The sequence below is a fragment of the Sciurus vulgaris genome (genome assembly GCF_902686455.1).
Source record: "Sciurus vulgaris genome assembly, chromosome: 9".
NCBI classification, from domain to species: domain Eukaryota; kingdom Metazoa; phylum Chordata; class Mammalia; order Rodentia; family Sciuridae; genus Sciurus; species Sciurus vulgaris.
Window position 1 is genome coordinate 79,109,541 of NC_136469.1, and position 25,279 is coordinate 79,134,819.

The 25,279-nt window shown below is 39.9% G+C and overlaps 1 protein-coding gene across 3 annotated transcripts in view; it reads left to right on the plus strand.

The window, feature by feature from the left end:
- The first annotated feature begins 477 nt into the window (after window positions 1-477).
- Window positions 478-25,279, plus strand: part of PRKG2 (protein kinase cGMP-dependent 2) — a 112,257-nt gene continuing 87,455 nt past the window's right edge. Inside the window, exons 1-2 of one of the 3 annotated variants that reach the window (XM_079153460.1) lie at window positions 478-638; window positions 24,356-24,829. In XM_079153460.1, coding sequence (XP_079009586.1) covers window positions 24,369-24,829 — 461 coding nt within the window. In that variant the 5' untranslated portion in view covers window positions 478-638; window positions 24,356-24,368. Of the gene's footprint in view, window positions 639-14,006; window positions 14,217-14,567; window positions 14,924-24,355; window positions 24,830-25,279 lie in introns of those variants that run through there. The other 2 variants (XM_079153461.1, XM_079153459.1) reach the window with 2 other exon arrangements.

Below are 25,279 nucleotides of genomic sequence, written 5' to 3' on the forward strand. Positions count from 1 at the left end.
GTCTAGACCAGGGCCGAGGGATGGAGGGATAGAGGACAGATGTGGAATTTTAATGGGAAGACATGACATAAAGTAGGAAGGGAAGGGAAAACTCTAAGTTTTGTACCTTGTGAGAATATCAATCAAGGATTGAGAAGCTCCCCTCCACACTGTGGAAGCAGGACTGAATTGAGATTTAACCAATCCTCACAATTTGAAAGGATTATTACTCTCCTCCCCCGAGAAACACACACATCCTCAAGTGATTCAAAACCAAACAGTATTAAACCACAAAATGGGTGTATGTAAGTTCCTCCAGATTCCAATTTTTTCCCCACCATGACAGTTAGTATTTTTATTTTTAACTTCAAACATCAAATCATTTTATGACAGTTTCGATGTGAAATCCTGAGCATACAGAGTTTGTTTGTTCAAGTGCATCCTCTTACAATGTCCCTAAAAGGCAAGTGTTCCAAGTGTTTTAAGCCCGAAGCAGGCTGCAACACAGACCTAGAGGACAGAGCCTCTGCAGATCCTACAGAGATCACAAGCTCTTTAAGGACTGGGCCTTAATTGAAGAGCAAAGAAGGAACTCTGATAGAATGTTGGAGAGCAAGAGGCGAGAAGGGATTTCAGTTAGAAATACACGTAAAAACCAGGTAAGAATTGAGTGTTGGTGATGGTGCAGGAAAGTGCTCCATCAGTCAGAAGCCAGGTCAGAGGTTTCCCGAGGTCGGTTCTAATCAGATAAAATATAGCTTGCCTACTCTGGTTTCCTGTCCCATCCCCCACCCCCACCAAATATATTTATTTTTATACCATGTCTCTATTTTGACTGGAGAAAAACAGAATTGAGAGTTACTTTGCTTGGTGAGAATAAAATGTCAAAGGCAATACATTGGTCTACTTCTATTTTGAAAAAATTAAAAAGTGTCATCATTTTTATATTTGGAAATTTTCACTTTGTTCTGACTTGATCTGTATGGCTTGCTTTAAAGATAATCCTATAGCTACTTTGGTCTTAAAATGGCTTTTAACCAAACACAATAAATTTTGACCTCACCTACAATAATTCAGCTTTGACTGTACCAATGTATTGTTTCTTTTTATATTCTCATTTTTCTTGACTTTCCTATTAGCTATCAGCTCTTCTTCAATATCTGAATTATCCAGTTCCTTGGTCTACAGATTTTATAAACTTGAGATGCAAAAATACAGTGTATGAAACAAAGTAATGCTCAGTCTGCTTGTGGGATGGAATTTAGATAGCTCCAACTCTCAAGGAGCTTGCAGGACTTGGAATCAACTGTATTAGAAATGTACATGGAGATTTCAGGGGAGGTTTCAGGGGGTTGACCTAGGGGTATACTACCATTAAGTTAAATCCCCAGCCCCTCCCTGCTCCCTCTTTTTAAAATTATGGGTCTAAGTTGCCCAGGGTAGCTTTGAACTTGTGATCCTCCTGCCACAGCCTTCTAAGTAGCTGGGATTACAGACATACACCACTGTGCCTGGCTGCACATAGTGGTTTAAGTTTAACAGAGAAAGTGTGAGAATACAGAGTAGACAAGAAAAAGAAAGGGTTAGTTGTGCACAGAAGTGTTAGGGTGGGCATTAAAGGGCAGGTGATTCCAGAGGAACAGGTGGAAAGATAACTGAAGAAGAGGAAACACCAAGCAAGAAGTATTCAGAGACCATAAAGCTTCAACATTCTTAAATATGCAGGAATGAACTGAGAAGAAGAAGAATCCTAGAGATAAGCAGGAGCAAAAACATACAGGGTTTGCAGGCCATGTTATGGAGTTTGGACTTTATTTGGCAGAAGTGGGAGGAGGGCAGGAAAAGGTCTTAGCATGAAAGCAACATGATCAGATTTTGCATTCTACAAACTACACTTTGCTATTATGTTGGAGGGAGGTCAAGTGCACTGGCAAATAGATTTGGTTTGCTGCGATGGCAATAGAGCAGGTCAGAGAAGACTAGAAACTTAAGTGGAAGTCATGGAAATGGAGAGGCTGGGTAGAATTAAGAGATTTACAATCTGGAATGGACAAGACTTATTGACCAGATATGAGGGTTTTGTGAGGGGCAGGCATTGGGAAAGATTCCAGATTTGTGGTTTAGAAGACATCTAAATGGTGGTGCTACCCACCAGAGGAGAAAATACAAGATTGGTTATGGGGGTGTGCATGAAGTTGAGAGTAAAGGGGAAAACCAGTCCTTTGGGACATTTCGCATGTAGGGTGACTACAGACTTTCTAAGAAGAAAATATGGTAGCTCAGTGTGCTTGTAAAACTCCCCAAAGTCAGTTTCTTTTAAGTGTTTCTAATAAGACTCCTGCCTTTGTGATCTCTGCTTAATATCTTATATATTGTTATTCTGCTCATCCCTTAGAAATTCTTCATTTTCTTCTGTGCTTTCTGTCCTAATTAATGGTGACACATCCCACCCACTTAACCAAGCTCATCACCTCAGAGTCAGTATCAATTTCTCTCTTATGAGTCACATCCAACAGGTCACTCAGAACGCTCTCTAATCACTCCCTTCTCATCTCTCAAGTTCACAGTGCACCCGCCCACTGCCACATAGACACACATCCTCAGACATTCACAGCCAATTTTCTTCTCCAGACTCTTGCAGTCATTTTCTGTTTGCCATTTCTTCCCCTTATCTTTTCCCTCAACCTTTGATATTCACACTATTGCCAGAGCAACCTATCTGTAACAAGCTGGATCACATCTTTTTGTTACTTGAAAACATTGGTGGCTCCTCAGTGCCAACTTGGTTACGCAAAAACACCTTGGTTTTTCTGGATTTGTTTCAAGTCTTTTTTCTAGACACAGGAAATTACTCCTCATTTCATAAATGATACCCCAATTGACTTTAAATATTGCAATTCAAAGACACTCTGATCCACAGGTTTTATGACCCTGTATGATTTCAAGTAGGTTTTGGACAGGTGGAAAGAGTCCCCCTCCACTCTGACTACCATTACCCACACACTTGGTTAAATTCAGTTCCAAAATTAACTGAAGATTCTGCTTTGGGTTGAATCATGTTCTCTGAAAAGATGTGTCAAAACCCTAACCCCTGGTACTTGTGAGTGTGACCTTGTTTGGAAAGGGTTCTTTGCAGTTGTTTTGACACAAGGAGCATGATACAGGAGGATAAAGGCAGAGACTGAAATTCTATAGCTACAAGACAAGAATGGCAAGGACTGATGGCCACCACCAGAAGCTAGGGAGAGGCAAGGACAGATTTCCCCTTATAGGTTTTAGAGGGAGCATGGAACTGCTAACACTAGCTTCTGGAACTTTAAGGAAATATATTCCTGTTGTTTAAGGTATCATTGTATGGTCCTTGGACATAGCAGTCCTAGGAAATTATACAGATGTCACATTTTGGGGGATACACTGTGGCCACATGGCCTTGTCTTCTTCCAGGTCCAGCCTATCTAGTGGGGTAGCGGCTACCATGGCAGCAGTGCTTCAGATTTGGTACAAGTGCTGTGATTGTACTATTATGCATAACCTTATACTACCATACCCGAAGAATTTACAATCTAGCCCCTTCTGTTCTAGAGAATATTTACAAATATTGTACTTTTCAGGTTCTTAATGCAAATTTGATGTTGGCAAGTCACAATTTCATGAAGGGAAGAAATCATAGCACGCACTCTAGTATTGCTCATTGATAAAACCTGAAATGCTAGCTAGTCTTACGCTCAAACACTTACTCTTCTTTTTTTCAGCTTTGTGATTTACTCTATCAAGGCTTTATATTTTTATTGTTTTATCTCTAAGTGTTACAAAAGATTGATAATTAAATAAAAGCTATAGAATTCTGACCTTATCTCAGTAAGAAATTCATGGTATTTTACTGTACTTTATCAAGTTTATTTCCTGGATATGTTGAGGTTTTGTTTGTCCTCACCTGGAATGTATGTCCTATTCATTTCTACCCGAAGAACAGCATCTGTTCTTTAATGATAGTGAACTTCGTGATGGGTATTTTACAAATATGATCACATTTGCCCAACCTCTGATCATAACCCCTTGATTTAGGCATAGAGAGGTTAGAAAGTGGCAGAGGTGACATTGGAATCTGGGTCCATCAGATCATAGAATCAATGCTCCTACTTCTTGGTTTCTTGCTGAGACAGAAATCTTTCTTAATACCCATCTCCCCACCACCAGATACGCACTTTCTCTCCAAATTTTCTACAGAGCCCTCCACTTAATTTTAATGTGACTTAGTATGTTTTAATGATTTATTTAGGTTTGTTTACTTACTGAGTTTCACATGACAAGAAATGTTTCCTCTTTGTATGTATTTCAGTAATGGCGCATAGTAGCATATATTTGCAGAATGGATTACTTTATGCCAAATAAATCTATGCATGGATTATAGAATTCCAGGATTTTCTCTTTTATTTTAAACTTCTAGAATATAAGAGACTTGGGTCCTATTAATTTTGATCCCCCAGAATAAAAGCTTATTGGTTGAATGAACAATTTGGCCAATGAGTGAATACTTGAAGTATGTAGACTAGAAGACCTGCATGTAGCAGTGTCCTCTCTGTACTTTATAGGTTTGGGAGCAAGTGATTAAAGATCAGACAAAGGCCCAAAAGTCTGTCTATCTCTATTACCCACAGATTGAGTTTAGCTAATCCAGCTTTCAAGATTGATGAAATAAAAATATCAAAGCTGGGAAACCATCTCCTACTCTTTTTCTTTTTGTAATTGTTGGAAGCTGGAGTTTGGGGAAGCTAATTGAGGCACTGACTGAAACTCAGAGCCATAGTCATTGCTTTCGCAAGTCATATGAAGTAATATGGGGCTCATACTTCAGAGTAGTGGTTGTCAAAGTGTGTTTCAGGGACCCATGGGAGTCCCCAAGACCTTTCCAAGACCTCACAGATCAGAATGATTATTATGTCAATATGGATACCTTGTTATTTTTCATCTTTTTCAATGGCATTTCCCAGAAACCATGTCATATGTGGTGTAACAACAGAGTGAAAATAGACATCAATATGCAATATCCAGATATCTTCTATTAAGCTAAACATTAAAGAGATTTGCAAAAGATATATAATACAATGCTTCTCTTCACTAATTTTTTGGGAAATATTTATGTCTTAAATGAATATGTAATGGTTTTATAATAAGTTATTTTTGAATGAATAAATATTTGTAAAATAGTCATTTTAACTTTGAAAATTATAAATATTGATAGATATAATCTACATAAACAAGCCTATTTTGGGATTCTCAATAATTTTTAAACTGTAAAAGTCTTCTGAGACTAAAATTGTGGGAACCACTGAATTAGACACAAGCTGTTTCAAACCCTGTGTCCTCTCTGGAAATACCACCTCCAGAAGGTTTCCTTCTGGCTCATGTGGAGGCTGGGTGTGGAGGATAAAGGTGATCACTTACAGGGTTTAGGACAGCTGCCCCTTTCTTGCCTTATTTCTCTAACCTACTCTCTGCTCAAGAGCAGTTCTCCAACTCTCCAGAAATCTGCAGCTAGAACCAGATATTTCCACTCTGGTCAAAGGACAGATTCTGGTGTCCATTCTCCCTAGGACAAATCCCTCAAAGTGTTCCTCTCCCAGAATCATGGGACCTCAGCTCCCACACAAAATGTGTTCAAGGGCAAGTCACTACAATCAGCTACCAGAGGGCATGCTAATTATGTAGTTTCTAAAATGTTCTCTCAATAAATGAGCTGTTTAGCAATGGAAAAATAAAATAAATCTTATTTGTATTTGTAGAATTTCTAATAAAAACTGTAATTAAAAATAGATACACATTGTCACTTTTATTAAATTGCTAAATAGCCTAGCAATATTCATATATTCATTCAAGAAATGTTTATAGACTACTTATTATGCATTAGGTACACTTCATGAATGTTTGTAAACACTCAGTCTAAAAGATGTTGTGTTGTGTAACTGGCCCCTGATAGCTAGACACTAAATCTTGGCTCTTATAAAGTAAAATAACTAAAGACTAGAACTAACTGTTCATAAAATTTTTATCTTATTAACATAGGAACCTATATAAATGGAACACACTGGACAATTAAATTGGTAGTTTACTTCTAATTAGGGTCTCCAAAGGGAAGCTAGGTGTATAAGTTGCAAAGTCACTAACAAATTCAATGAAGGAGAACATCATGAAGCTTAGGTTAATCCGTAATTATTCCCATCGGCAAGGTCACAAAATGAAAATAAATAGTGGCTTTTGACAATGTGCTAAGACTGAAGACCATGTAGCTGTTTTTAGAGGCTTCCTCATGGGACATGCTAGCTATGCACAGGTAGGAAATAATTTATAATTTGCTGTCTATGAGCAGATGGTTCTGCCTGGCATTAGGTCATCAAATAAGTTCACTTAGTGGTGCACAGTTTACATGGAGCAAGCAAAATCTGAAAAATAATTTGACCCAATGAAGGACTGAAACTAAGCAGGATTCTCAATTACCCTTATTTCAGGGAGATATCGCTTACTGATTAAATGAAACCTTTGGTGTCTGGAGGACTTTCTGGGAGGAAGAATCAGTTACAGACAGTCTGAGTTTGGGAAATGAGACAATTTTATATCTTCAATGAGGTCATAATGGATTTAGTTCTTCTTGAATGGTTATGTGACGAGAGAAATGAAATGTAGTTGAAGCCAGGTTTCTTCTGGGTAAATGCCAGGATGGGCAAATAATAACCTATACCTGTATGGCATAATACTCTAAAAGAGTGGAATGAAATTAGATAATAACACCTAAATTATTTTCATTAATCTACCATTACTTTCATTGTTAAACTGTTACTGCTTTCACTTATTCTAATGTGTGTATATATATATATATATATATAATATATATCTTAGTATATAACAACATAAACAATACATGAAACAAACCAACAAGCAAAGAAACAGTCATTATTAAAACATAGTTATGTTACCCTAGCTATTGCTAGAAAGGCATGAGCATTCTTTGTAAATTGATGGCTAGGGCTGCCATTGACAGAGCTGTTGCTACGTGGTATTTCTATTTGTTGGGATATGTGGCATCTGGGCATCAAAATGGCTAGCCCATCTCTGGTTACTGAACACAAGGATGTGCAGTGAGTTAAAGTATTTCCCAGCATTCCAGAGTAAAGTTGCATTCTGGTTGGAAGCTATGGTTGAACAGTTTTTTTTTTTTTTTTTTTTTTAACATCATTGTTTTATTCATGGATATTCACTGAGTAATTACCATGAAGAAAAGGTCATATCTGCTGCAAGGAGTTTGCAGTTTAATATGGTTATGTATATGCACATCAGATTTTAAAACCCCTTGATAAAAATTGTGATATAGGTAAAGACACCACCATGCTCTAACACTGTGGAAAAAGGCCTGAGGCAGGGCCACAGCTGTGTGAGGAGTGTCTGGAGCTCAAGCATCTATCTGTCTTCTTTCTCTTCCTGAAACTCACCAAGCTCCTTTCTGCTATTGCACTTGCTAATTCATCTGCTCTCTGCTGGCATGATCCTCCCCTATATCATCCTGTGGTGGCTTTGCATCATTTTTGCAGGGTTAAACAATATCTTGTGCTTATTTTGTATCTTTTAATTTGTGTGTTTATCTATCTATCTATCTATCTATCTATCTATCTATCTATCTATGTATCTATCCGTCCATCCATTTATTTTTGCAGTATTGGGAATGGAACTTTCCCAGTACTGGGGTGTTTTTCCACCAAACTACGACCCCTATTTATTTATTTATTTATTTATTTATTTATTTATTTATTTATTTATTGCAAGAGTGTCTCTCTAAATTGTCAGGCTGGCCTTTGAACTTGCAATCATCCTGGGTAAGTCTCCTGAGCTACTGTGATTACAGATGTGTGCCACCATACCAGGCTTTTTGTATGTGTTATTGAGAAATGAGTATTGATGTACTTTACACACAGTTGTTTTAATTAACGCAAAGGATATTGTGTCATATAGGCATATCTCATTGTATACATGTATCCATATATTTATCTTCGCTACTAAGGGTTGAACCCAGTGGTGCTTTATCACTGAGCCACATCCCTAGCTCTTTTTACTTATTTATTTTTTTAAAACAGGGTTTTGTTAAGTTGCTGAAGGTAGCCTCAAACTTGCAATCTTCCTGTCTCAGCCTCCAGGGTAGCTGGGCTTACAGGAGTGCCAGCTGCACCTGGTTTAGACACTATATTTTTTAAGATATATAATTTTGCTTTTAAAATAAAATATCTAATCTGTTATTTCTGAGTTTTATATAATTTTCTATGACATATATCCGCCAATAATGTGTATATTCATCCTTTTAGAGATGTGCACCCAGGTGGCCTATTTCCCTAATCCTAACAAAAAAGAAGTTGCAATAGTTGCAAGGACAATGTCCTTGTCCATGTCCCTCTATGGACCTGCATGAGAATTATTCTAGAATACACAGTATATTCAGAAGAAGAAGTGCCAATAGACTGTATACATTTTTAGTAAATCCTGCCAAATGGCTTTCTAGAATGGCTTTATCAGTCTAATCCACAACCCTTGACACAGAATTAAGTTAATGATCAAGGGGCCTACATTCACCTTGTCTAAATATCAGAAAGAGAAGGTGTGCAGCAGACTTTCCCAGGATGAGTGCTGCATCTAGCTGCTAGAAGACATATGACCAGGGCAAGTTACCAAGAGAGTAAAATAATGTACTGCATAATAAACTGTAAAGGAGCAAAGACAGGGAGGAAGTGAATAGAGGGTTAAGGAACTAAAGGTCCCTATAAGGTCAGAAACATATGAAAAGAAAGTGACTGAGCAAATAAGCTTGAAGAATGCAAGGCTGAAGTCACAGCACAAAAGATCTTATCTTAGCTTGGGTTCTCTAGATTATGAGTCTGAGCTCACATGCTAAAACTCTATTTCGGATATTATCCTAGGGCTGCAGGGGCAAGTGAAAAAAGGGAAACGAGAGAGAAGAGAAAAAGCAGATTTAGGGTGGTGCCTTACCGGTCTGCAGTTTCTCTAGAAAACAAAGCTGCTGAGTCACGGTAGAGCAGCCATAAGTGCAGAACCATTGCGTCTTTGAGCAGCTTCTGGGTGGGCAGGAAGGGTGAACAATTTACCTGTTGTCTTCGTCCTGGCTCCTGTCATTCAGTGGTCAAAGTCAACTCTACAGGGCATAATTTCACTGCATTTCTGGGTTGTGTTTTGGGCCCTTCCAGGTGGCAGTTAGGGAAAACCAAGGATTCTGTGGGTTTAGTCTGTTCAGCTCAGAGGCTGGAACTACTGAGGCTCCCTTAACCATGGGTATTACAAAAGCCCTGCAGGCCTGACCCTCAATCCAAAGGAGGTTGAGGTTCATCTTAGTGTTAGCCTAGGCTTTACAACCATGGGGAGAGCATGAACCATTGCCAGGGTCATTGTGGCTGAGAAGCTGAGCAAAGGGCTGAAATCTCGTGGGCAGGCAGGGCCAAGCTGATCTGGGGTGCATAAACACCATTACTATCAGTAATGTTAATGGAAAGTCCAGGCATGATAGTGAAAGTGGTTGGCTGAAAGCTGAGTGAGATGTAGGATATTGGATATGGGAAGACTAAAGGGCTGAGAGGCCAAAGTGTTTTATGGGTGGTCCATGTTACTTTGAAATAGCACAGAATGGTGGGATGCCAGAGATGATAAGCCTGGTGCATAGGTAATATACACTGGCCGTATTACTTAATGAACATCTGTAACTAGAAAGAAAATCATTATTTAGGAAAGTCAATGCAAATAAAACCAAAAAAACAAATGTGTTTATACTTGGTGTTTTATAGTAAAATTTACTATTATCTTATTATTAGTTATAAAGATTATTAACATAAATTAAGTATAATTATTTCAAATAAATTGTCTTTATTCCAGAAGAAAAATTAAGAATATTCTCCAAATTTTATAGAATTTCAGAAACATAATTCTTCTGGGGTAATAAGTCATGGCTCTCTATGGACTCCAGGACTGAACTTGCTGTGGGTGATGGGAGAGATGAAACAAAGATGAAAAGAGAACCATACCACCCTGATGTGTAGAGTCTGGCAGGGGAGATAGGAAATTTAGATGGATAACAACAACATAAAAGTAGAAAGTGATAAATAACCATAAGACTGGCTGAAATAAATGCAGAGCTGGGAGAGGGCAGGTTCTGGATAAAGAACACATAAAAGTAATGAATGGAGCTACAAGAAAGGGACAGGAAGAGAAAAAGGAAGAGCAGAAGAGGAGAAAAAGGAAAAATGGGAAGACCACCTGTGAAAATTTAGATTGAGTGGGAGTAGAATTAGAGGAGGGAGGACCTTCAAGATGAGCATGGGAGAGAGACTGATCAATTCAAAATGGGGGACAGATGGCAGCTCTGAAAGCTGCCTGGAAAGGCTAAGGAACAGCTCCAATGTGCCAGGAGTTAATGCTCAGGATGCTCGCCCTCCTTCACTGGGGAGAATTTGGCAAATGAACAATCATTGGCCCTTGGGAAGAGAAGAGAGGAATAGAGAACAATCCCAGTGCTGAGCCTGGGAAATTGTATGACATTAGTAATAAACTTTCATGGAGGAAACACACATATAGATGGTTTTCTTTCAAGTCTCTAGTATCTTGGTAAACAGTTTTCAAATAAGAAAAAAGAGTAGAACAAAGAGTTCTCTCTCTCTCTCTCTCTCTCTCTCTCTCTCTCTATATATATATATATATATATATATATTTTTTTTTTTTTTTTTTTTTTCATGAAATGGGGTCTTGCTATGTTGCCTGGGCATGTACTGGAGAATTAGCATAACAAAGTCCCTGCTCTGAAGCCTAAGAAGGAAGACAGACTAGTTAACAAGTATTTGTATTTTGGAGCAGCATGTTACATTGGGATCATAGAGGAAAGAACCACTATCCTGCACAGTCTGTGGACATCAAGGAAAACATAAATGGCATTGAAGTGAATAAAGGGACTGTGGGTTGAAGGGAAGTAAGATAATGAGGGAACTGCAGTGGATCAGTTGGTCCAAGTTCATAATCATGTCAAATGTTGCCAGACCCTGGATAGCAGAAGCACTAAAAGGCAAATGGAATTTTTTTTTCTGTGCTAGAATTTGACAAAGTCAACCAGAAAGAGGAACACAAGGACCAAAGACTTGAGCCTTTGCAGTTGAAATGGCTGCTCATGGGGTCAGATACCAAGTCTGTAAAGAAGTGAAAGAGTGCAGGTGAGAAGGGAACAAAGCCCAAGAGATGGTGAGAAAACATGTGACTCACCAGGATGATGGTTTTGTCTCTCTTATATTCCCAGGAAATCTGCTGATACATAGACGGGAGCTTAGCTTGGAAGGCTCTGAGCTGGAGGGCAAACGCTATGAGCCCAAGGCTGATCTGATGGGCAAGGAGGCTAACAGCAATCATGTAGCCCCTTGTGTGGAACTTTATCTGGAGAAAATAGGGTTATGGTAGATGAGCTCAAACAGAAATAAGTAGTTCATGGGCTTAAAAAAAAAGTCTAAATTCAGCAGGGAAGCATTGTGGAATCTGTTCCCAGCTCAACTCCATGGATGCAGTTCCTTGTGAAAAAAGCAATGTAGACAAAACAAGTATTTTTGTGAAACCCAGGAGCTGCTTGAGGACTTCTCTAACTGTTGTAAAACAGAAAAGATGATCCTTTCATCCTCCCCATCTCTCTGAGCTTAGACATCATGAGAAACTTAGTTTTCTGGTAGAATGGCTTAGTAGAGAAACAGGACAACAAGCAGAGCAGAGGAACACCCAATGGGAGAAGGTTTATTCTTGAACACATGTCCTGCACTGCCAGAGGTCCAAAGACATCCTAGAGGGAGCTGGGAGGGGGGCTGCTCAGTCAATGGCAGAGAAAGGTCAGCAGAGTATGGCTTCTCAGTCTCTTCAGTAGAGGCAGAAGAGCTCAAGCTTTTAGGCTCTGGAATGACATAGTTTGGCTCTCCAACTTATTAGCCATGTGAACTTGGTCAATATATTTTAACTCTTTGGGCATGCTTCCTGAAGTCCGCTAGCTTCCTCTAGTGGATGGAGTAAATGAGAAACTGCATGCAGTCCTTTACCCCAGAGTCAGGAGTCAGTCTTCTCCGGAGGAATTCCCTCTCTTTGATGGTGCCTCCTCATTCCTTGTCTGCCTCTCACTCACCTTAAGTTTAAATGCAATTTTCCCACCTGCACCCCTGTAGCAGACTCTAGACTGCCTAGCCAATATCTAACTACACATTCTCCTCTTGGTTTGGGTATTTATTTCTCAAAGAATACAATCCTGAAGAGCTCAGGGGAAAATTCTGAAGAACTTAAACCAACCCATCACAGTAAGCCCTTCTCTACTCCTATCCTTCAGGGGTGGGTGCACAAATCAGTTTTGACTCTTGTCAGATGAGAAGTCTCAAAGAAGTTCCTGAGAAAGATTTCCCCACTCTTGTGAACAGATACTCTCTGCTACATTCAGGCACTATTCAGTGTTGCTCCAGTCACTCTGAGACCCTGGGTGGCTGGCTCTGGACAGAGACAAAGCTGACAGGAAGGGGATCACAGGGGGGATAACGGAAACAGCCTGGGGCACACCCTGACACTGCTGAATTGCTGAACTCACCAGGGAGAGCCTCCTGACCTTAGGACTTCTGGTCCCTATGAAACAATAAATTTCTTTATCATTTATGACATTTTAAATTGGGTTAATTATTAATGGTGACCTCCCATATTTAAATTATGACCCCATATTTTTTCTCACATATTTTCCCTCAGAGTGTTTATCACATGTATGGTTATTTTTATATTTGTTTAATGTCTGCTTCCCCCACAAGATAGTAGACTCTAAATTAACAGAGATGACAGTTAATTTTGTTATTACCGAATCCCCACAGGGCCTGAGATGGAGAAAAGCATTTTGTTGAAAAACTGAATAAAAGACTTAAACAAAGGGTCACTAGCCCTCCTCCTCCTTTGTGTGGTAGGGCTGGGATGACAGTATAGAATTGCTGGGGGAGAAGTGAGTTCCCATATTCTGAGGGGGGTGACCATGGGCAGCAATGTGTACCCCATCAGTGGCCTTCAAGTTTTATCTCAATTAACAATAAGAAAGTACATACTACATGGCTGACCCAGTGCACACACATATAATATTTCACTAAATTAAAAGATTTATAAAACATATTTGCTCTTCCTATGAGTGAAATACTGTTATTTTATTCTACTGTGTCTTTTTTTAAAAAATGGTAGCTTTGACTTAATACATCAAGTTTATGGCTCATTAATTAGCAACCCACAATTCAAAAACAACCTGGATTAAATGAAAGGTAAGGGCTTCAAAAATTCTATTTTTTCCTTTGTCATTAAATTTTTCACAAAACTTCAGTCCATTGACTAAATGTCCTTTATTGCAGTGACACAGCAATGACTTAATTAGTTCCCCTTTCCTTGTGGAATTCTCCTTCATCCTTCCGTCTCCTGAGGTTGGGCTTTCTTGGAAGCCAGCATGAACATACAGATTCTGGCTTAAACTCAGGAAAAAGTAGTTTGTACTTTTGCTTATTTTTCTCCAGTCTGCATAAATACAGGACTACATTCTTCTTCCTCTTAAACTTAATGGTCCCATTCAACACATTTCCCCAGGCCTCATTTCTATATAAGTTTATGTATGTAATAGTGCATGCTGGTGTTACATGAGCCCCACTGCCACCGTGTGGTTTGACACCCAAGGGAGTCAGGTTCTAACACTCTGGATGCACACGAAGAATAGACTTCACTGTACTTCACGTTCCTCAACACAGAAACTGCCCTTGTCCTCCGTGGATCTGCCAGTTGAATTCCTCTGGGGGCAGGAGGAAAGGGAGAAAACCACATGGAGATCGCACAACTCCAGGCACGACAAATAATGCGGTGGGTGTATGTATATATTTAGAAAACCACAATGCACGCCTCAGGAAAAAACATGTACTCAAAAGGCGACGGGAGAGTATTAAATTAACCGCCTGAGTGATCAAGAAAGCTCCCTGTTAAAGACCAGCAGATGCAATTCCGGAGGTACAATCTCTGTCCCTTGAAACTCCGTTCAACCGCTGCCCCCAGCGTCACGTGACCTGGCAAACTAGACGCAAGTTAAGGCTCCAGAGTTTGGGGAAAGCGCGTCGCCAATCTGCTCCGGGGTCACACGTCTTCTAGAAGGGCACTGGTGTGACAGAAGAGAACAGGTCCAATGTGTGCGCCTGTTTGCGCGCTGGGAGGGAAGGCGAGATAGGGGAGCCTGCGGTGAAAAGACTGGTGGGATGGAGGATAGGGAGGGAAGGAAGAGATGAACCCCTCCCCCCGAACTTTCCTCTCTCCTCGTCCCACACACTTGAAATAGAAATATAATAACAAAAATATGCTACAACCACGATGTTATCGCCCTACTTAAGTCGCCTCGCTGGAGGCTCTGGGGTATAAAGTGCAGACTGCGGCGGTTTCCACTGGCTTGTCTAGGGAGTAAAGGTGCGGGCGCGCGCGCGGTGACCCCACCTTTAGGGAAGCGTGCTCCTGCTGCTCAGCGCAATAGCCCCGACTGACCCCCGCCCTCCTGCGTCCCTCCTCTCGCGCTTCCTCCCCCTCCTCCCTCCCCGCGCGCCGCCTCTGCACCGGCCCCCGCAGAGGAGCCGGGCGGCAGCACCGACGCCGCCGCAGCTCCTGCCCGCAGCGCGCTCGCCGCGTCCCCGGCTCACACGCAGTCCGAGCGGCGGCGCCGGCGGCCCTGTGCCCTCGCTGCGCAGGGTGCGCACCACTCGTGCTGGCTGAGCTGACCTGCGCTCGGCTCGGGCGCCGCAGGCGGCTGGGGAGGGCGGCGTGGGAGAGGACGCGGAGACGCAGGGGTGGCCGCGCAGAGGTGACCAGCTGCGCACCTGGAAAGTTACCCGGCTGTCTGGTGAGGTTCTGTGGCTGGGGGGATTGGGCACCTGGACTCGTGCGGAGATAACGCGTGTGCATGTTATGCGTGCGCTGCGCGGTGTGCGCCTCGTTCCACACCCAACCGGTTTCTTGCTCGTGCTGTTTGCGTGTGGACGTGTGCACGCGTTGCGTTCACTCGGTGTGGCAGCGGTCGTTCTGTGTGGCAGCTCGGTGTGGAGCTCGGTGTGGCAATAACAGCCTTCGCTGTTGCTTGAGGCTGGGGGCTTGCGGTGCTGTCAGGTTGCTTTGCTTTCCTGAGCTCTTGGTAGCTCCTAGGAGACAAGCACTCAGGCAAGGACTTTTTTCCAAGTCCTTGTAAACTTGTGTGGGTGTCCTGTGTCACTCTCGCCACCGGCGCCGTGAGGCACTTCCACATCTCTGTATTTCCTGGTGAAGGAAAAACAAGAGCAAACAGAAGAAAGGTTCAAGTATGAGAAGAACCATAGTGCAAATGCATAGCAGGTTGGGTCCAGAGTTGAGAATAGAAACAAGGCAGGCAGAATAGTTAGGTAGGAAGGAACAAGATGCCTTGTTTCCTGAGCATCATGTTGTTCCTAGGGACATTTTTTGTTCTTAAATAAAGGACGAGAGCAACATACACCTGCTCCCCGCCACACCCCCATACATACTGTTCCTTAGGAATTGTGTCTTCTCTTTGCAAGTTTCTATTTAACTCATGGAGAAGGCGATCATCCCACATAACATGCAGCAGCTGTTGCCAGTATTCCTGTTTAGTTTTGCACAGGAAGGTATGAGCTGATATGGTGGAGAATTCTCTTTAGAAAATTAGGGACTGTCCTGTCCTTTGGAATGCTGTGTAACTAAGAATAAGTGATATTCAAAGATGATGCTCAGGAACTGTATCCCATTTCCACAGCCCTTTTGTTTTTTCTTTTGGTACTAGAGTTTGAACCCAGGGACACTTAACCACTGAGCCACATCCGCAGCCCTTTTTTATTTTTTATTTTGAAACTGTTTCTGACTAAGTTGCTTAGGGTCTTGTTAATCCCTGGGGTTACAGGCATTCACCACTGAGCCTGACAGGAATGTTCCCCTTTTACATGAAATGTTGAACTCCAATACTCTGAAATCACTAGAAGAGAGACTAATGGGAATTCACATCACAGTGAAGGCATGTGTTGCCTAGATATTGCGCAAGTACTATTAATCCCATATTATCTGGCTTCCTTTGAATTATTTTCCTATCAGTTATCCCTTCTTCTCCTATGTTTTAATTTTTTTCTGATTTCAGTGATTTGTTATCCTGGGCTTATAAGTAATCTCATTTCTAAAAATCCTACATATGAACCGTGATACCATCTTTAAGTCCCTACTCAGCATCAGCTGTTTCTCTGGTCCTTTGTAACAGTGTCTATCCTCACTATTCTGATAAAGGCTAAATTCAGTACTTTCCCCTCTGATCTCATTTCCTTTGACATGGATGGGGTTTGAGTGGCAGGCTGCTCAACTCTTGAAAATCTTATTTCCCTGTCCTCCATGATCCTTCACTTGGCTCTCTTACTTGCATAGATGTTTCTTCTCCTTCACTGTTGTTTGCTTCACTTTCTCTCCCACAAATAATATTCATAGGTTTTACTAATGTGTTCAGACACAGCAGTAGAGGCCATCCTTTCTTTTTCCCCTGGGTGATTTCATCTGCTACTAGAACTTCAAGTGTTCTATGGAACAGTCTCTTACCTTGACTTTCATCTTTGCATCTTGGTAGACATCCCCACCTTGACAACCCACGGGCATCTCAATTTCAACATCTATAAATACAGATCTGTTACTGTCTCCGTAAGGCGTGTTCATTCTCCTGCCTGTGGTCAGTGTCATGGTGGTTTGCCCACAGATGTACTCTATATGTCATGTTTGAATGAGGGAATGAAAGATGTAGGGGAAAGTGCTACCTTCGTTCAAAATTTCCAAGATCAAAACATTGGAATCATATTGTCTTCCTTTAGGTGCACATCCATTTATTTACCACTCCAGAGCCTCAACCCTGCAGTGTTCCTTCTATCCTCTTCTTTGGATATTAAATCCTCTAGATCCTTTCCCACTTTAACCAAAGCAAGAGCTGCTTCTTACATATCTCATAGTTTTCTTTCCAACCTCATATAGACTCAGACACTCTTCCTGTCCTCATTACCAAGTCTCCAGGGCACTTCGTCAGCTTCAGCTTCCACATGTGTCAATTGCTACATAATTTTAGCTTCTCCATTTAAAAGTTTTTTTCTAGTTTATATTTATTACTGCTTACTGAACTTCTCTACCTTAAATTTCAGTAGGTCCCTGAAACTGAGCATGGCTAAAATTAAACTAGAGTCACATTCCTGAACACTGCACCTCATTTTGGTTAATGACATCACCTCTAACTAACCCAGATACCACAATATGAACTTGCAAATCCTTCTTGTCTTTCTTTCTACCATCACTCAAATTCCATGAGCTATCTCTGACCCACTCCTATAGAACTACATTTCTGTGTGTTTCCTATTTATCTGTCAGTGTAGCTCCTCAGAATAACTGAATGGAATGCTACCAAATTTGGCAGGCAAAATGTAGGATATGTGACATTCATAAAACTCACTGTGAACATTCTGCTGGGAGGACACTTCAAAGATAACGTGGGGGCTGGCTGAAACTTTGGTACAATAAGTTCATATGTTTGTATGTCAAGAGAAAATTTTTCTCCATATCAGGATAATGTGGACAGAGGAAACAAGCACAGATTGAAAACTCAGTCTCAGGTCAGTCACAAGTCATATGGACAGATGATTTTAATTGTGGCATTGATATAGAATTTAGATGTTTTACAAGGACAACTGTTTTCATTTCAGTTTTGAGTCAGGGATTTATAAGTTCAATGATGATTAATTATTTTCTAAAAGAACTGTGGTGAGACAAACTAATGCTAATACCACACTGATATACATTAGTTTCATATGTGCTTAGAATCTTATTTAGAAAGATGGTATAATTCACTCCTCCAATTTCAAGCTAAACAGCTCACATCACAAAGAAGGATCTAATCTGCTTTATGATTTATTGGGAAGAGGAAACTGCAGTGACCTGTAGCCATAACTTGAAATGAACATGAAATCCTTCTGATTACAATGGAGATGGTCCTTGTTTCCCCAGTTCAGGATGATCGAGTCATTAGAATAGGGTTAAGACTCTGAACTGGTCTTAGTCCTGTACTTATCACCTCTTCCTTCATTGGTACAATGGCCTCACAGTCTACCTTATTTCCTCTAAGCTATTTGACTCCATTCCATAATTATTTCCAAGAAAATTATCTTCTAAAGGGCAGATCTGACCATATAATTTGAAAAAAAGAAACTTGGCTTACACTAAAATCCAGATCTCATAACATGGCATATGAAGTTTTAGTGTCTCACTCCAGTGTCTTGCTTTTTTAGCTTCATTACTCATCACTTTCCTTCCAACCATCGTGTATTTTACCCTGTTCCCTGAATGTGCCATCAGCTTTCTTACACTCATTTTTTAGTACATGTTCTTTTTTTAATTAATAGACTTTCTATTTTAAAGTAGTCTTAGTTTTATAAAAAATTTTGCTGAAAAGTACATAGAGTACATATATTCTCCCTCCATCAGTTTCCCCTGTTCTTAACATCTTGTAACAATGTGGTATATTTGTTATGATTGGTGAACCAGTGTTGACATATTATTATTATTAACTAAAGTGCACAGTTTATATTAGAGTTTATTCCTTGTAATGTATTCCATGGAGTTTTGACAAGCATGCAATGACATATGGTTACCTTCACAGTGTTACACAGAAGAAGTTCGCTGCCCTGAACATGCATTTTTTTCCATCTATTCATTCCTCCTTCCCTTTCCCAGCCTTTTGGCAACTTGTGATGTTTTTACTGCTTCTTAAATTTTATATTTCCCAGAATGCCATATAGTTGGAATCAGACAGTATGGAGGGTTTCAAATTGGTCTTTAAATTTCTAGTTATTGGCATTTAAATTTCCTTCCTATCTTCTCATTGGTTGATATACTTTTTATTATTATATAATATTCCACTGTATGGATGTACCACTGTTTGTTTATTCCTTAACCCAAATGAAGGTCATGGTTGCTTCCAAGTGTCAGCAATTATGAATGAAACTGTTATAAACATTCATATGCGGGTTTTGGTGAAGACATGCACTTATTATCAATTGAATAAAAACCAAGAAGCAGGATTAGCTTTGTAAGAAGCTGCCATCTTGCCTTTTGAAGTGGCTTTATCATTTTACATTCCCATTAGCAGTGAATGAGAGTTTCTGCTGCTGCATATCCTTGCCAGCATTTGATGCTGTTGGTGTTTGGGATTGTAACCATTCTAATCTGTGTATAGTAGTATCTCATTGTTCATTTAATTTTCAAATTCCTTCATGGCATATGATGTTGAGCATCTTTTCATATGCTTATTTGCCATCTGTGAAGCTTTGGTGAAGTGTCTGCTCAGATAATTTGTCCATTTATCAGTTGAGTTTTAATTGTTGAGTGTTTAGGATTTCTCTTACGTTAGATATGTGTTTTCCAAGTGCTTTCTTCCAGTCTGTAGCTTCTTGTTTTATCTTCTTAATTAATTTTTTGCTGAAGAGAAATTTTTAATTTTAGTGAATTCCAAATTATTAATTCCTCTTTTTCTGAATTATTCTTTTAGTTTTTTTTTTTTTTTTTAACCTAAAACATCATCACCAAACCCAAACTCATCTAGATTTTGTCCTATGTCTTCTAGGACTCTTATAGCTTTGTGTGTTAGGTTTAGGTCTATAATCTACTTTTACAAAATTTTTGTGAAAGATGTAAAACCTCCCTCTAGATTTTTTTTTGGGGGGTGCAATATGGATGTCTAGTTTTTCCAGTACCACTTCTTAAAGACTACCCTTTCTTCACTGATTTGCTTTTGCTTCTTTGTCGGGTCACTGTATAGTTTGAGTCTGTTTCTGGGCCTTGGTTCTGTCTGATTGATGTACTTACCTGCTTCACCAGATCCTTTACAGTCACTTTCACTTTTCATACTGTTTTGGCTATTGTAGTCTATACTAAGTATCAAAGTTAGGTAGAGTGGGTTCTTTGACTTTGTTCTCCTGTAAAGTTGTGTTCATGTAGTATATTTTTGATCAACAAGTTTTTCTACTAAGATACATTATTTTGGAGGGTACATCATATTATTAATAATGATAGCAGTGTCCAATATTAATTAAACAAATACCATATGCCAGATGTTGTGCTCAATTCTTATAACCCTCTAACAACCCTAAATGATTTGCAACATTATTTTATCTGTCTGTGCATCTACTTGTGTGTCTCTCTTCTGTTACTGGCATGAAGCCCAGTATCCTGCCCCAGTGTATAGGAACATGAAGTGAAAGTGCCTGCCTGCACTGGGTGCTGGCTCCATAGGCTTAGTCAGCACTGTACCAACTCCCGTATTTACAGATAAACAAGTAGCTACATGCATACATAAACCAGTGTGTGCATATGAGTGTATTTATATCAGACTCCAGATGGGTAGAGAAAAAAAACAGATATTATTTAAATCGGAGCCAGGATTGTGGTTTCAAACTACTTTAGTGCTGGAGGAAAAACAGACATGGAAACTCAGTTCCTCCCCCATCTACTGTCAGGCATGAATGGGAGGGCAAAGGTCTTCCACAGGTGCTGTGACTTTCCATGTGTCTCCTTTTACCACTTGGTGGATGGCATGTGCTAAGTGGTGAGCAAATTAATGTGATAATGAAATTTTGCAATACTACACAGTTTTGGTCTGTTCAGGCTACATGTCACTACTCACTCTATTCCCCTCTCTCATTTCTGCAGAAGACTACTCCCTTCCCAGTGAACCAAGTTTCTTTGTTACCTCCAAAGATGATTAGGTGGAACTGGGCATGGTGGAGCACACCTCTAAGCCCAGTGACTCTGGAGTCCGAGGCAGGATAGCAAGTTCCAGTCCAGCCTGAGCAACTTAGCAAGACCATGTCTCAAACTAAAAATTAAAAAAAGTGCTGGGGATTTGGCTGAGTGGTTAAGTGCTCCTGGATTCAATGCCCAGTACCAGAAAGAAAGAAAAAGGGAAAAAGATAATTAGATGGGTCTTTTTGATTTAAGAAGTTCACAGCACTGTATGAAAATAAGTAGAGGCTGTTCCATGAAGGAATGCAAAGCCCATGGAGTTCTTGCAGTTCTAGAACTGGCTCTGTGTCATTCAAAATGTTTTTTAGACTCTGTTTTTCGATTGGTCTTGTTTCCTAGGCTGTTGATATAGAATGGCTTCTTTTCACAATGGAAGACGCAATCCAGCCAGAGTCAAATTCCTCCTCCCCTAAAAGGGTGTTTGAATCGTTAATGATTTCTTGGTTGGAAGGCATCTAGTTTATTAGACTTCTGCCCCACCCGGAAATGATCACCATGGTCTCTTCTCACACCAGGGCATTAATGCCCATCTAGAGAACTGTTCTTTTCTTGATGTCTACTAGCTGTCAGGATTTGCACCAAGAGCTTTACAAATGCAATCTTCATAATAACTCTATGAGATGGATTCAAGTATATCCATATTATAGAAAAGAAGACTATATCAAAGATTCCAAATAATATATAGAAGATTGGGAAAGGGCAGATTGTTTTCTAACTCTGAGTAGCCCGACTCTGTTCTCATATTGAATTTGAATCTTCATCTCTAAAGCCATTTCTTGTTACATCATATACTGCTTTCTGAATGTAAGAATGATTTTAATAATCTGTAGTTGCTAGATTGATGAAGCAGCATGCTGACGTTCAATTCACCTTGTGGCTAGCAATCCATATTTGAGAAATATCTTATGTGAGTGACTGATACAGGAAACAGAGTGAATCTAATTAGATTTTATGAAGCCAGAGACTTGAAACCTTGGCTTCAGGGACAACAGAATTTTAAGCAGGTAGACTAAATAAGAACTCAGACTAGTATTGAGCCACTTAGTAATTTACTTATCTCTAATTAGTGACTGGAAAGATGAGTTAGCTACTCTCATTTCACCCCTCTTTGAAATTCTAAATAGCTTGAAAGATTTGTACAGCTTCCAAACTGACTTCATTAAAACCAGAGAATAGTTGGTGTTTGGGGAGAATTTAACACCCTCTACCTAATTGTGCTTCAGGTTTGTAAAGTTATTGGATTGGCACAGATTGTTTTTAATGTTATTCATAGAGAAAAAATGATTCTAAGCCTTTTCATATTTAGAATGCTAGAATTGTTTTCTCTGTCAAGTTTGACTGTAACTCCATAAAAGGATATGCCCTGATACAGCATATGACACTTAGTTAGATCTTAGTAAACAATTGTGCCATGAATAAAGAATGAGTTGTTAGTTTAATATTATATTTAAATGTGTTTATGCTTGCTTTCGTTTTTTACACAGCATTTCCATTGTCTTCCTGTCCCTCCTTGATCTAAGAATGCTCATCTAAAAGATGGCTCACTGCTGCATATTCAGAATTTGTGCAAATGTTAATGTAAGATACCTTTGAGAGCACCTTTTCTATGTCTGTAATTTAGAATCTCAATTAAGTTTATTCTCATGTCCCAGTCTCACATCTTCTGATTGCTTATTCAAGATTCAAGTATATTCAGGGCCATTTCTTTGAATTCTGGTTTCCTCAACCTTCTTATATATTTTTTAATACATAAGAGTAGTAAATTCTGCCAAGCGAACAAAAAGTTAAAGGTTGAACTTGTCACATCTCTACAACATATTGAGGCAAGTCTCTGCAAGTTAATGTTTTCAATAACTATTTGAAACCCAGATTGTATGAGGAGTATCCCAGTGTTGCACTATTACTTTTATAAATACATTTATTTTTGGTTAGTACCATCTATCTTACGAAACTTGCATTGGTTATTTGATTGTATCTGTTTGAAACTTAGAGGCTGTGTTATATCTTTACATCTATATTTTTCTAGGGCAGGAAGTCTAAGCATTTCATTTCTATTGAAATTTGAAATTTGGAGGGGGAGAGAGGCAAGAATATGTAGAAAGCTTCAAAGTTTTATTTGTCTTCTTATTTTAGATAACCAACAGTAATTCAGGTTTAGTTTATAAGTGTTACAATGCTTCTTGGGTACGGCTAACAAAAATTTCAGAGACAGAAAGTATGAAGTTAACAGGTAAAGGTTCAAACCTAAAAATGTTTAAACTTATGGTAATTCATCAGAGCATTATTTCCTGAACTTCATCTGTTTGCATTATATTTTTTGATTTTGTTCATATGTGCTTATTACCTACAGATGATTTATTTTTGTTTTCATTGAATTGGCTCAGCAAACCTAAAATAACTAATTTAGCCTCCACTGAAGTAACATAAATTTGTAATGCCAATAGTTTATATTTCTAATAACTGGTAAAATAAATACATAGTTACTGAACTAAAAAAAAAAAATCTCAAGCAATTAAAATCATCCCTCATAACCCCTGATCTTCCTATCATATTGAGATTCACTGGATTAGTGCTTGCTTTGGGGCCCACACTGAGCACATTCTTGGTGATAGAAGAAGAGAACTTGGCACCATAGGTCATCATTTTTTGGACAACCCAACTTCAGGACAGAAAGTAAAGGATATAGAAGAATCTTCATGCCTCTGTTTCCTTCTAGGGATCACAATCCAGAAGTTGTTAACAGTGATCATTATTATTATTACTATTATTATTACTACTACTATTTTGTACTAGGGATTGAACCCAAGGACACTTAACCACTGAGCCACATCCCCAACCCTTTTTTGTATCTTGTTTAGAGATAGGGTATCACTGAGTTGCTTGGGGTCTTGCTAAGTAGCTGAGACTGGCTTTGCTTTTGCAATCCTCCTGCCTCAGCCTCCTAGCTGCTGATTATAGGTGTGTGCCATTATCACTAACAAATTCTCCCCTTGTGAGGAAAGCAGATGCATTGTATTCTAAATTAAGGGAAATCTTTTTACTATAGCCACTTAGGGAGCTTCCAGACTTGTGACATTCCTAAGCCTCTGTCTCTGTGGCTGCTTCTTTGCATCTTATCTTTGCCATGCTGACATCCAAATTACAGCATTGTTGTGAGGCTTTTGACAACTGTGCAGAGAGAAAACCCAAAGAGAACAGCAGGTAATCCAAGTTGCTTGTTTAAAATGCTTAGATGCCATACTTGTGCTTGCAAAGGAATGGGGAAGAATGAAACCAAATGTCAACTCCTCTTCACAGAAGGATAAAGGAAATCAATTACTAGCTTCTCTTCTGGATGCATGGGTACATTTATTGCTCATCGAATGATGATGACTGCTGTGTGTTTCTATTTATGAAACAGAGTGAGATGGGGTGGTGGGGACTGTTGGAAAATGAAACCCCACTTGGTCATTCCTGATTCTGTGTCTCGTCTCAGGTCCCTGAGCAACATGGGAAATGGTTCAGTGAAACCCAAACATTCAAAGCATCCAGATGGCCACTCTGGGAACCTCAGCACTGATGCCCTGCGGAGCAAGGTGACAGAACTGGAGAGAGAGCTGAGGAGGAAGGATGCTGAGATTCAAGAGCGGGAGTACCATTTGAAGGAACTACGGGAACAGCTGTCGAAACAGACCGTGGCCATTGCTGAGCTCACGGAGGAGCTCCAGAACAAGTGCATCCAGCTGAACAAGCTTCAGGATGTGGTACATATGCAGGGAGGAAGCCCACTGCAGGCATCTCTGGATAAAGTGCCTCTTGAGGTCCACCGAAAGACCTCGGGACTGGTCTCTCTCCATAGCAGAAGGGGAGCAAAGGCCGGGGTGTCTGCTGAGCCAACAACCCGAACCTATGACCTCAACAAGCCCCCTGAGTTTTCCTTTGAGAAAGCAAGAGTAAGAAAAGACTCCAGGTAAGAAGTCCCATGCCCTTTTAACTTGGATGGCCTTAATGTTAAGAGAGACTAGAGTGGTGAGTATGAAGGCTCCTGAATGGTGACGATCATGTAAACTCTCAGATATGGGGATACAAGGGATTCTCAAATGGTTTTGTTTTGCAAAAGCATCTCTCATTAAGCGGAACTTTTCTTTGAAGCAGAAATTGCACTTTATGTGGACTTCGTGTGTACATATAGGAATACAGACATAATGAGTTTCTGAGTTTACTAAAAGTGCTGTCCATTATCTTGCAAACCCTGGAGGATTAAGTAGGTAGGTTTAAGATGTCTACACTTCTTCTTTTTCTAGAGTAGACATACAAATGTACACAAATCAAAATGAAATATGAATATGTATAGCAAAAACCACTTCTTAAGTACTTAGTTAGTCCGCAGCATCATGCTGGAGGCTCAAAGGAGGCTTGA